The 12,255-nt window shown below is 40.1% G+C and overlaps 1 protein-coding gene across 6 annotated transcripts in view; it reads left to right on the top strand.

Moving 5' to 3' along the window:
* Positions 1 to 11,850, top strand: part of GNE (glucosamine (UDP-N-acetyl)-2-epimerase/N-acetylmannosamine kinase) — a 34,470-nt gene extending 22,620 nt beyond the window's left edge. For all 6 annotated transcript variants that reach the window (XM_027670278.1, XM_027670281.1, XM_027670283.1 and 3 more), the window contains exons 7-12: positions 2,088 to 2,298; positions 4,665 to 4,794; positions 6,633 to 6,854; positions 7,826 to 8,008; positions 8,593 to 8,709; positions 9,450 to 11,850. In XM_027670278.1, the coding sequence (XP_027526079.1) occupies positions 2,088 to 2,298; positions 4,665 to 4,794; positions 6,633 to 6,854; positions 7,826 to 8,008; positions 8,593 to 8,709; positions 9,450 to 9,685 (1,099 nt within the window). In that variant the 3' untranslated portion in view covers positions 9,686 to 11,850. The remainder of the gene's footprint in view (positions 1 to 2,087; positions 2,299 to 4,664; positions 4,795 to 6,632; positions 6,855 to 7,825; positions 8,009 to 8,592; positions 8,710 to 9,449) is intronic.
* Positions 11,851 to 12,255: the final 405 nt, after the last annotated feature.

The following is a 12,255-nucleotide window of genomic DNA, read 5'->3' as shown; positions in this document are numbered from 1 at the left end:
ATGGTTTGAGATTGGCCCCCCCTCGAGAAGAGGGGGACTCAGAGGTGCTTGGGTGCCAGGGCAGTGTTCCCTGAAGAGCCAATCACCACTCATGTTGTTCGCTTCTGCTCAAAATCATATATACACAGCCCACCGGAAGCTGTTGGCAAGAGTTCTGCTGTTGGTGTCTGCTGCGTGTAGGTATGGAAGGCCAGGGGGTGGCTGGGCTCCCTCTCTCCCCTCCGGGAGGGAGAGGGGAGCCCTGCGGCCCCCCCCAGCTCTGCCTAGCCCAGAGCAGAGTTAGAGGCAGCATTTTGAGTGTGTGCAGTGAGGGAAGAGACTCACAGCACCTCCTGAACCTGACTTGAGGTAAGAGAAGAGAGCCAGGCTTTTGCAGCCAAGCCTCTCTTCCCCCTCCTTTTCTACAGCTAAGCTGTGGAGGGGGGCTTTTCTGTTCCTCCACTGTAAGTGGAGGAGAGGCTCAGCATTGAAGCTGAGCCAAGTGGACGGGCTGTGGAGGTAGGCCCGGCGCTCGGGAGAAAGAGTCCCAAGCGAAATTGGAGACGGACCCTGCCCAGAGAGAGAGAGGGGGGCCCGGAGGATGTCTCTGCCATGCAGGACAACCGAAAACCTGAGGAGAAATCCACATGCCAGGACGTGGACACTTGATGAGCAGAACCACACTGCAGCAGCCTACGAACCAAGGTATGAGAGAGAGAGAGAGATCACACAGCAGCAGGAGGGCAAGGACTCAGAGCTATCTTCCTGGACTTTATGAGGAGGAGAGACTGCAACAAAACAACTGGAACTTGGTGAGGGGGGAGTGTTCAGGCCCAGAACACTCCCACAGAGGGACTGGTTACTTTCCAGCCTTGAAAAGGCTCTTTCCTGGACTAAACTTAAAGGAGGGGCTTGAAAGGACTGATTGATAGAGATGTAATATATATATAGTTGTCTTTAGCTTGTATAGTATTTATTTGTGTAAATAAATGTATATACTTCCCCCTTCGCCTATAGAAGCCTCTGGCCTGAAAGTTTCTCTTCAGTAGTGTTGGGATAATTGAGGGAGGGGGTGGAGAAGCCTGAAAATTGGATTTCTAGATTTCTAACGTGGCTCAAACTGCCACAGGTGCAAAGGCCATAAACCAAAATACAGGTGTCACCTCAAAGTGAGGAAGAACTTCTTTACATTGAGGGTGGCAGAGCACTGGAACAGGCTGCCCAGGTAGGTCATGGAGTCTCCCTGTCTGGAGACATTAAAATCCCACCTAGATGTGTTACCTGCTCTAGGTGACCCTGCCTTGGCTTGGGGGTTGGCCTAGATGATCTCCAGAGATCCCTTCCAGCCCTAACTGTTCTTTGATTCTGTGACACTGTGCTTCATAGCTGAATTGACCTCAGGCATGGTATGTAGAGAATCCTGATTGCAAACTTCCAGGGAAGCTGCAGAATTATAGCAGTATGCTTTTCATTATCCTTCAGCCCTACAGTACTGACCCTCATTTCTTTAATGCATAAGTTCTTGTAAACTTCAGGGGAGTATATTTGTCCAAGTAAGGACAAGAATCAAAACTATATTTCTTAAGAACCTAAATAGAGCAACAAAACTTAATTCTGTAATACAATATGTCTGACACCATGTATGATGATATTTTAGAAATGGATGTACATGTTGAAAGCTGACATGAATGTACAGTTTATTATGTAGTTGTCATCTGTGTGATAAGTACATTTTGGTTTGGGCCTGTAGCACATACATAAACTGTCCATAATTTTTATGTTGTTATTTTGCTTTATGATGTGGGTTCCTTCATCAAACTCGTAATTTTACAGGGGTTTTCGGCATCATTAACTTCCAGTTTTCTACATTCCAGTTTTGTATTCCAAAATGGAGCTAGTGCCAGACTTGCACAGTCCATTGTGTGATCTTCAGTATCACTCTCTACCATGTCTTGTGACAGCCTTGTGTAGTGTGAGCTGCAGTACTGTCATAGTAGCCAGAGCATAATTTTGTAATGACACAGTGTTACAGTCTTCTGTCATATAAAGAACTTTACAGATTGCAACATTACTTCCAATTACATGGATTTTTTTAATATGTGTTACAGCTCAAAAATATATGGAGATGGTAATGCTGTTCCAAGGATCTTGAAGTTCCTTAAATCTATTGACCTCAAAGAACCGTTGCAAAAGAAGTTCTGTTTTCCTCCTGTCAAAGATAATATCTCTCAAGATATTGACCATATTCTAGAGACACAGAGTGCTCTGGCTGTGGATCTAGGTGGAACAAATCTCCGAGTAGCAATTGTCAGTATGAAGGTAAATATTCTGTTGTGTTTCTAGATATTCTGCAAACTCCACTGGCCTTTGTTGTTCTGTTCCTGCAGTGAGGATATGGGCTTATGATGCAAAAGAGCTCCAAAACAAAGTAGTCCTACTGACCTTTGTTGTTGAGGGATAAGGAAGATTTTTTTCCCTCGTTTGTTGCACCTCTCATAAAGTCTTCATGCAATTTGCCTCCTCGTTTGCTCTGCTAAGACTGATGTTAAACTAGCAAAGCCCGTTTGCTGGTGTGAGGTCATAGCTGCTTCCTCTCTGTGCATTGACTACAGACCTTGAAGAGCAGGACAACTTTCAGATGTGTTGATTCCCTGTGAAAGGTGACTCAGTTCAACCTGCAGCTTCTATGTCAAGCAAAAAAGTGAAAGGCTCCAAGGCAGACTTTTTACTTCCCCACTACCTTACAGAGCCATGTAATGGACACGCAGAACTATTTTGAGCAGGGACTAGCAAAGCAATTTACTGAACTCTGCAGCCCTTCAAAGATGTGAATAAAATTCATGATGAGAAGTCTGTGGCTTTTACTCTCAGCAGTGTTGGACAGTTAGTCCTGCCATTACACTACACACTTCCAGATAACTACATCAGTTAGATGTAGTTACCCAGAGAGCAAAGTAAGATACCTGCAGAAAGATGAAGGGCTCTGTTAAGTGAGCTGATACAGTCCAGAATTTTCGCATTCATTTAAAAGACATCTGACAGATCTTCAAAGTCTTAAAGACAACTTTTAAAAGTGTAATTATCTTAGAAGCAAAATTGACACATTTTCTGTCAACACAGCCTGGAAGAAAATGAATTTTAAAAAATTCTGTCCACTTTTCAGGGTGTAGTTTGAGGTGGCGTTTATGATAGTTGAAATGCTAGCAAATCAGAGTGAACAGGATCAGACTTTCATAATAAAATTTACATACCAGATGTAAACATTCAACAGCAAATGGCAGAATCTGAGATGTAATTCTCACAAATAACCAAGTTTTCAAAAATTCCTTTTAAAAGCTGTTGTGTCTTCTCATAATGTTTGCTGCAACCTTGTCTTCCAAAACAACTTCCAAATTTCCCTCCCCTTCCAAACTAAAAGCGAAGAGGGAACTAAACCTAAAAACATCCACAAAATCTCTTGCTCATGCGATGCTGAGATGGTGGGATCTAATACTCAAAACCATTGACAGTTCTTTTGGTAAGAGTGACTCAGCCATGTTCATTACTCCTCTCTGCTTAGTTGCATCGATTTAGTGCAATTCACTCAGACACGTTGTACAGGGGATGTAACGGGGAGAATAACATTATTAAGCTGTGTACCTTCTGCAGATCCCTGGCTTAGTCCTGCAAGATGAACATTTCTTTAAGATTAGTTTCTTATAGGCATGCATAATGAATACTTTTATTACCACTGCATGACTCCTAGGGCAAAAAATAATCCTTTCCTCCTGGATCCTCCCCACCCTGTCCAACATATTTACAAGGGCATGTAGTGACAGGACAAGGGGTAATGGCTTCAGATTGAAAGAGAGTGGGTTTAGATTAGATATTAGGAAAAATTCTTTACTGTGAGAGTGGTGAGGCACTGAACAGGTTGCCCAGAGAAGCTGTGGATGCCCCATCCCTGGGAGTGTCCAAGGCCAGGATGGATGGGGCTTTGAGCAACCTGCCCTAGTGGAAGGTGTCCCTGCCCACGGCATGGGGTTTGGAGCTAGACGAACTTTGAGGTCCCTTCCAACCCAAAACCGTTCTGTGATTCTATGATGTATCTCAGTAGATGGTACTCCAGAAATATTACAAGTGACTCAGAAGTATAATTGCTTAGAAGAAAAGTTATTTCTGAAAGGATAGTAAATTTTGCCTTTAAATTTTTAGCGTTTCTCTTTGGCTAACTCTCCACAGCAGTGTCTGTGACACCACACAAACTGGAAATATTTTATTCTTAAAGCACTGTGTTTTTTCTCTCCTTTATAGCAATTGCTACTCTTTTTTTTTTTTAACACTTTAGTGTTGAGCTTAAGTGTGTTGCTATATTATGGTTTATGCCCAACAACAGTTCCAGTAGCTCTGGTGATATTTCCTTACACAAGCCGTGTGTTCCTTAAAATGTGTATTTAATTTCAGACAGGGGAGGCTGATTACAGGAGTGGAATGTAATGCCTAATCCTGCAAACTTGTCCCCCAGAGTTGTCAGGAATCTTGCCTGTAGTCCTGAGATCTAAAGCATAGCATCTGGGTTTTTTTTTAAAGAGATAAGTAATAACTCTCTATCTTCAAATTGACCTGTAATTTAAATTAAGGAGACATTTCATCATGAAGTACATTTTTCTAAAAGCAACATTTCTTTTGTTGTTTTTAATTTCTAGGGTGAAATAGTTAAGAAGTATACCCAGCTGAACCCTAAAACCTATGAAGACAGACTGGAATTAATTCTAAAGATGTGTGTAGAGGCTGCATCAGAAGCAGTAAATGTAAACTGCAGAATTTTGGGAGTAGGTAAGTTAACAGATACTAACTTTGTCTTTTCATCTAAGAATTAAATCACTACTCATTAATTTAAAACATTTCTCTAAAATGGATCTCTTGTATTTTAAGCTCTTAAATCATAAATTATATTAAACAAGCTTTTTAAAATGACTGTGAAAATGAGAAGCTGACTATGAAGACTGAGTTTTCTGCAGTTTGTAACAGCCATGAAAACAATCAGCTAAGTTATAGTAAACTATATGTAAAATGTGTGGTACATAGATATTAGGGATTTTGAAGCTTCCTGCTGTCTTGGAGTTGTGAATCAGATGTATATTAAAACAGCTCTTGAAACAGCTGCAGCTGAGTCAAGTTTCTTCTACCATCTGTAAGCCTTTCTTTAGGGCTAGGGTCAGCTGTGCAGCAGAGTCCTCAGTTATGCTAGGGCAGACTAAAATGGCTAGAATGTCAGGAATAAATTTGCAGCTGACAGAGACAAAAGCAGCCTTTTTGCTGACTTCCAGTTTACTTGCACTTGCAGTAGAATTCCACATTAAGCTGTTTATACCAGGCAGAACTTCTTCAGTTTAATGGTGACTGGAACGTTTGGCCTTACATGTTGCAGTTATTTATGAAGGTGTTGATTAATGTGTCCTAAATTTTTAAGGAGGACATAGAATCTTCATTTTAGCTGAGAAATACTCTGTAGGAAAAGTAGTTTGTTCCAGACCAAAACTTATTTGAATCACACAAGAAAAGTTAATTTGAAGATGTCGTATTCTTTAAAAACAATGTTAAGAACACAAAGCCAAAAGAAGAAATGTTAGACCTTCAAATTAGATCTTTCTTACAGCTTTAATGTTCAATTTAGCTGCTTGTCTTAGAAGTTTTATGGCTGCTTTCCATTATAACGTTAACCCTGGAACCATCTGCAGAGAAGTAGCACTACAATAAAATGTTCGAACTTTATTTCTAGAGCTAAATACCTCCATAATAGTTCTCTGCTTTTCAAAAGTCCCAAGAGAGTCTATCAACTTTGGAAGCTTCTCTAGCTAGGGAAAACTGGTTTGGCTAATAGTGCCTGTTACTGGTTATTATTCTGTTCAGTAGACAAATCTCTGAACAGATTTGATTTTTCACAAAAACATGTATTTTTAAGTAGAAATCACTGGTCCAAGTCCAGTGATTCTTTTCCTAAATCTTTAGTCATCTTAGGATGTCTAAATCCTAGTCATCCTAAGTCTTGAGAGTTACAGCAGACTTCAAGACATTAGTAATGTTTCAGGATTTGAATAATTTATTTTGTACAGTTTGCTAATATGTGTTTTGTACATGATTAACAAGAAACACAACTACTAAGTGATTTGCTGCAATCTTGCCTGAAGTAGGAACATTAATTCTTTGACTTAACATTAACTAATACCTGTCTAGTCGGTCTCAAGGACACTTGGTGCATTGTGATTAGAGCAGTGGCATTCTATGAATTATCTCCTTTACTTTAAGGGTAACTGAGCACTGAGACACACTGCCTGGAGAGGTTGTGAAGTCTCCTTCTCTGGAGATACTCAAAACCCACCCAGACACAATCCTGTGCAACCTGCTTTAGGTGAACCTGCTTTTGCAGAGGGGTTGGAGTAGATGATCTCCAGAGGTCCCTTCCAACACCCCCCATTCCATGACTCTGTATCTTTACACGTCAAAAGTTGCACTGCCGGTAATACTTAGGAAACTTTTACTTCCATGCTCTGCTTCAAAGCCTAGTATTAGAAATGAAAATTCTTGTCATTACTAAAAGAAAAACAGGTCTTTTACTTAAGTATCACACAGACTTTGTTTTGATTTTTCTCTCCTATGTTTCTGGGACTTAGGTATTTCCACAGGTGGACGTGTAAATCCCCGAGAAGGAATTGTGCTTCACTCTACGAAACTCATTCAGGAGTGGAGCTCTGTGGATCTCAGAACTCCAATATCTGATGCTCTGCACCTGCCAGTCTGGGTGGACAATGATGGAAACTGTGCTGCTTTAGCAGAGAGGAAATTTGGTCACGGAAAAGGAGTAGAAAATTTTGTAACACTCATTACTGGTACAGGTGGGTGTGTTATAGTTCAATGAAACCCAAAGTCCAGTAGAATCACTTAGAGGCTCAGCTGATCTTAAAAATATAAACACTACCACTATGCCTAGAAAACCCTAATATTTTAGGTTCTTAAACCAAAAATCCTTTTGCTACTCTTATTTGTGTCTTTTAGGGCACTTTTTAATTTATTCAGGCAAATGAAACCTCTTCCATAGTTTAAGCTTCTTGATAAAAGATGTTCTGCCTGATACAGCTATGCAGGCAAGTGAGGAAATTCTAGGCAACTTTCGCTGGAATAATTTTGCATTTTTTCAGCATTGTAGCTTAATTCTCCTTCAGAAATACAAGTCAGATCAGGAAATGTATCTAGAATATAAGCAACTAAATATGAGAGATGATGCTTAGTATATCTCAAATGCAAATCTGGGGTAACTTTTCTCATTTGTTAAGTATATAGTCCTTTAGATGGTGGCAATAATAACTAGCTGATCAATCCACACCCAGAGTTTGAAAAGGGGCAGCAGAGACATGCAGGTTTTAGTGTCCTGGCTCTTTAGCACACAGGTTTAACTGTCTCAATACGGCATTAAAACTTCTCCTCTGAAGTGCAAATTTTAAGGCCACCTGGAAGGACAGTTTTCTGCATAAAGAGCAAGACTCACAAGCTTAAAAGATCTGGCATAGTTCAGTACCATCCTTAGGCTTTTTAAGAAAAGATAAGCATTATATATAATTTTGATATATATATGAATAGGAGGGGGCTGTGAGCTTGCTTATTAGGTGTGTCAAATGGAGAAGAGTTCTTTTAATAACCAGTAATTTTTGATTTCCAGTGTAGATCATCACTGATGCCAATTATTTTATCTTGTCTGTATTGGAATAAGGAAATATCAGTCCTGCAGAACTGGGGCCTTTAAAAACTGTTGTGGGTGGGGCAGTCGTTTGTCTTTTTTCTAACCATTGAAGTTTTCATACCTTTGCAGGAATCGGAGGTGGAATTGTTCATCAGCATGAGCTGATCCATGGCAGTTCTTTCTGTGCTGCTGAGCTTGGGCATATTGTCGTATCTTTAGATGGACCAGAGTGCCTGTGTGGTAGCCAAGGATGTATAGAAGCATATGCCTCAGGAATAGCATTACAGAGAGAAGCCAAGAAACTCCATGATGGTATCTATTTAGTTTATTTTTGAAAACACAATTACTGAAATGCAGTATAGGAAGAAATTTTTAAAGGTAGACCTGCCTTCTTTTTCTACAAGGAGACAAGAGTAGGTGTGCTGGTAACCTGTATAGTACAGATATTTTTCAATGGCAAAGAACATTTGGAATCACTTGTGTCAGAATAACCAGAAGCACACAGTAGAGTTTAGACTCTCCTTTTTAACCATGCTGTAGAGTAATCTGACAGACATTCTGTGGATGTTTGGTTTCACAGTGATTGTCTTTCAGAAATAGCTTCTCGGTCTTAAATAAGTTTGAGAACATTTATATTTTATTAACTTTTGGGCCTGACAAGACTACTGAATTACCACACTATAACTGTTTGAGTTTGATTCCCTGCTTCTGCAAGTAGTTTCCTGAATAATATGGGCATGATTACTTTGGCTAAACTCAGGGTTACGCAGATTGTTCAGGATTCATTATGCAAGTAAAAGAGATGTAAAGACTTTAATTGCCTGGTTTTTCACCATCTCTTTCTTGACTTGCCACATCACCATGTTTTGCTCTCGGCTTTCTCTCCTCCTTTTCAGATGATCTGCTTTTAGTAGAAGGAATGTCAATGAAGAAGGAGGAGATTGTTAGTGCTGCACATCTTATTCAAGCAGCTAAGCTTGGGAATACAAAAGCAGAGAGCATTCTCAGAACAGGTAAGAACATAGCCTAAAAGGTGGAACACTCCCATGATTATATTTTTGGGGATACAGAAATAGTAGAGCACTGTAACAATACAAACACATTCTACACATTTAGGAACACCCTATATTAAAATTACAGTAACCAAACTTCAAGTATAAATGTTGGAGGAAATGTCAGCAGAAGTGTATATTCAAGGTATCTGTTCCAATAAACAAGATTAAAAGCTTCTGCAAAGATCAGTTTAACAAAAAGGAAAGCATCAGCATTCTCATATTGGAAAATTTGGGGACACTTCATTGTAGGCAAGTGAATGGCTAGTCTGAGCTAGCAGAGACAATTTATGTATTACTTTACACAAGATAGTTTACCATTTTACTAGCTTTAAACAGACTCCTCTCCCTCATACATAGCTGATAACACTTAGGATGGTAGAGAGTAATGCTTTCCTGTTTGTGCTTTGCTTACAAGCATGATTAATCATGATTAATATTTTGTATTTCATGTCCATATCACTGATTTATGCATTATTGTGCAAAAAAAAAAAAAGGGCTTTTTTTTTTGTACTTTTACTTTGGAAGATAAAAATTAATGGCAAACTGATATTGTCTGATAACACAAATCCAAAACCCTGCCCTGTGGAACAGAACACTTTCCTGACAGTCTTATTTGCTGCTTACAGACCTATTGCAACTACTGATGCCAGAACTGCTTTGAGTATTATACTTAATTTCTTTTTACTTTATCTTTTCAGCTGGGACTGCATTAGGCCTTGGAGTTGTGAATGTTTTACACACCGTGAACCCCTCTCTTGTGATCCTGTCTGGAGTTCTAGCTAACCACTATGTTAATGCTGTCAAAGACGTGATAAACCGACAGGCTTTGTCCTCTGTTAAAACTGTGGATGTGGTGGTCTCAAATCTAGCAGATCCTGCTCTTCTTGGAGCTGCTAGCCTGGTACTGGATTATACTACACGTAGAATATACTAGGTACCTGGAATAATCATAGAAATGGACTGTTCAAATTCCTAATGGGTGGAGGGAATACTTTGCCCCAAATTTTTCTTTGATGAGAGCAGCTAATGAATCAGAGTAGTGTTCTGAGTAGTTAGTGACCACTTCAGCATTTCCTAATAGAAGTATTATCTTTCTGTAGTTTTCCTAAACTTCATCTGACTTCATAGGAAGTGATGTGCAATTCTGGTTTTTTAAGCACTTCTGTTGGTAAGCCTATACGTTACTTTTGAGTGTAGCTGAATTATTTATAAGCATCTCTTGATGTATGGTGGGGATTACATGTATGGTGTGTAAAATTATAGGTAACACTTGGGGATCCATATCTCATTTCCCACCTGTGTGAAATGAGACGTTTACCAGCTTTTCAGGCTTCCACCCACAAAGTGAATGTGATGTAATCACCAATAGCAGGTAGTAATTTTAGTGGGTGGAAACGAGGGAAGCAGCCTATACAATAAAAAAAGGCTACACCTCGAAATTGTGGTTCATGAAGGACTTGGTAGAGGCAACCAAGTTTTTTTTACATCATCTCTAAAGGGCAGAGTCCCATTTTAGAAGCTTTGCATATGAAAGAAGACGACTACCGTCTAGTTAGCATACAGCCTGCAGAGCAGTGCAAACAAACTCATAAGTTAGCATCTTTGTCTTCTGGCTATGGCCAACAGTTAATTGTTTTAATTTTATTCTTTGGGGATTTCTCAAGGGACTTCATCTACTACTTTGTCTGCCAAATTAGCACAGAGGGGGGACTGCTTATTCTTTGGTAGCAAGTTAGCTGAAATTCAGCCACGTGGCACATCTGATGATAAAAGACTACCTTTCAGGAAAACTCTTCCACTGCAGAGTGACAGGGTGTATCCCTTCACCCATTCTGGTGGCTGCAGGTACACTGTTCTTGTCCTGCATTCACCGTCAGCTTTTAGGATGAAAAGTCAAATCTGACCCTCATTTCACCCTCAGGGCATTCAGATGCCTGGGAAGAAAGTAAGTCAAATACCAGTGAAGACTTGCCTAAGTAAACCATGTTTTATATTTCTTTAACTAGCCCTTTGTGATATGTAGATCCAGCTGCTTTTTTAGCACACTTTCAAAATACTGGAGAAACTGAAAAACCAACCTGTCTATCAGAAAGATAGCTGTGGAGGAATAGTCATAAGACTGCCCTTTGTCCTGCATTTAATGGCCTGTTTTGACACCTAACTCAACCACTGATATTCTCAGAAGTCCAATAATGTGTTAGTACATGAGAATAAAAGGGGCTCTTTCGACACTTGAACTTCTTCTCCAACCAAAATGAAACAACCTTCTGCAACCATTACCTGCTGCTGTACAATTATCTTGGACTGGATAGCTCTTATTATACTGGCTAATTCTGGGATGTTATCTGTACGGATTGTCTTCACTTCATCCTCTCTTCCACAAGGAATGCTCACTGAGAACTCACATCTTCAGAGCAGATTGCAGAACTGCCACCACCTTCCTGATGTCTAGGAACAATTGTGCAGCCTCTACACCATAGTTTTTCTCAAAATCAGCAAATATTGGTTCCAACTATTTTCAACGTTTTAGTAGGCTTTATGTCTACTAGGGATTTTTAGTTCCTTTTCCTACATGTCTTGGTTTACTTAGTGATTCTCACTAACTTCAATACCATTAAGTCTATCAGCATTTCTCTACAGTGAGAGTAGCTCAGATCAGGAGTAACAGCACTGAGGTTCTGACAGTGAGGAGGCCTGTCATTTGATCTTTCCATCCTCTAGCATCACAAGGGATACCTGGGTGGAATGCCTTGCTACAAGTGGGACCAGGCTTTTGCTTTCCAGACCCCCTGAAGCTCTGTATTTTTGATATCTCAAACTCCAGATATGTTTTTCCCTGGCAGCTGAAGGGAGGGTGCAGGCATAGAAAAAACACAATAGAATAAAACTCATTGGAAAAGTTTTACTCCAAACACCTTTAACATCTATTCCTGTTAAAAAAAGGTTCTTAAAATGCTTTTGAAAATGTTTTTTCTGTCAACTGGCTGAGAACCTGCTGCATATGTACACACAGTGCAGAAGTCCCTGCAGTTTCTCCCTAAGAAGTTTGTGTGTTTATAAAATCAGAAAGAATAAAAAATCATATTTCATAGCATAATAGTGATTTTGTTTCTCCTTCCTTCCCTGTTCAGGAACCTCCCTTGCTCTTCAGGTACTTTAATGTGGTCCAGTTTTCATGGACACAACCTCCCAGCTGTATCCAATCCCAGAGGGAGCAAACATGAGATGTTCACAGAACATCTGCAGTACTGTGCTTACCTGATGCTGGCCCTTGAGCAGCTCCCGTAGAGCAGCCCATATCATGAAGATCATGAGCTCCAGTGAGGGCAAACCAGACTTTATATGCAATACTGGAAAAAAGTGGGGGAGTGAAAGCCCTCTTTCCCCAGCTATTGTCAGTGTTTCAGAGCATAAAGCAGCAGTGCATTCTCATTATCTGCACTGGCAGCATCTGCTTATACAACCTGTTGTGTAGAGGCTGGTTTTGCAGTGTCCCTGGTAAGT

Source organism: Neopelma chrysocephalum, unplaced genomic scaffold (genome assembly GCF_003984885.1).
Source record: "Neopelma chrysocephalum unplaced genomic scaffold, ASM398488v2 Primary Assembly neopelma1_96821, whole genome shotgun sequence".
Classification (NCBI taxonomy): domain Eukaryota; kingdom Metazoa; phylum Chordata; class Aves; order Passeriformes; family Pipridae; genus Neopelma; species Neopelma chrysocephalum.
This window is presented reverse-complemented; position numbering and strand designations above follow the sequence as displayed.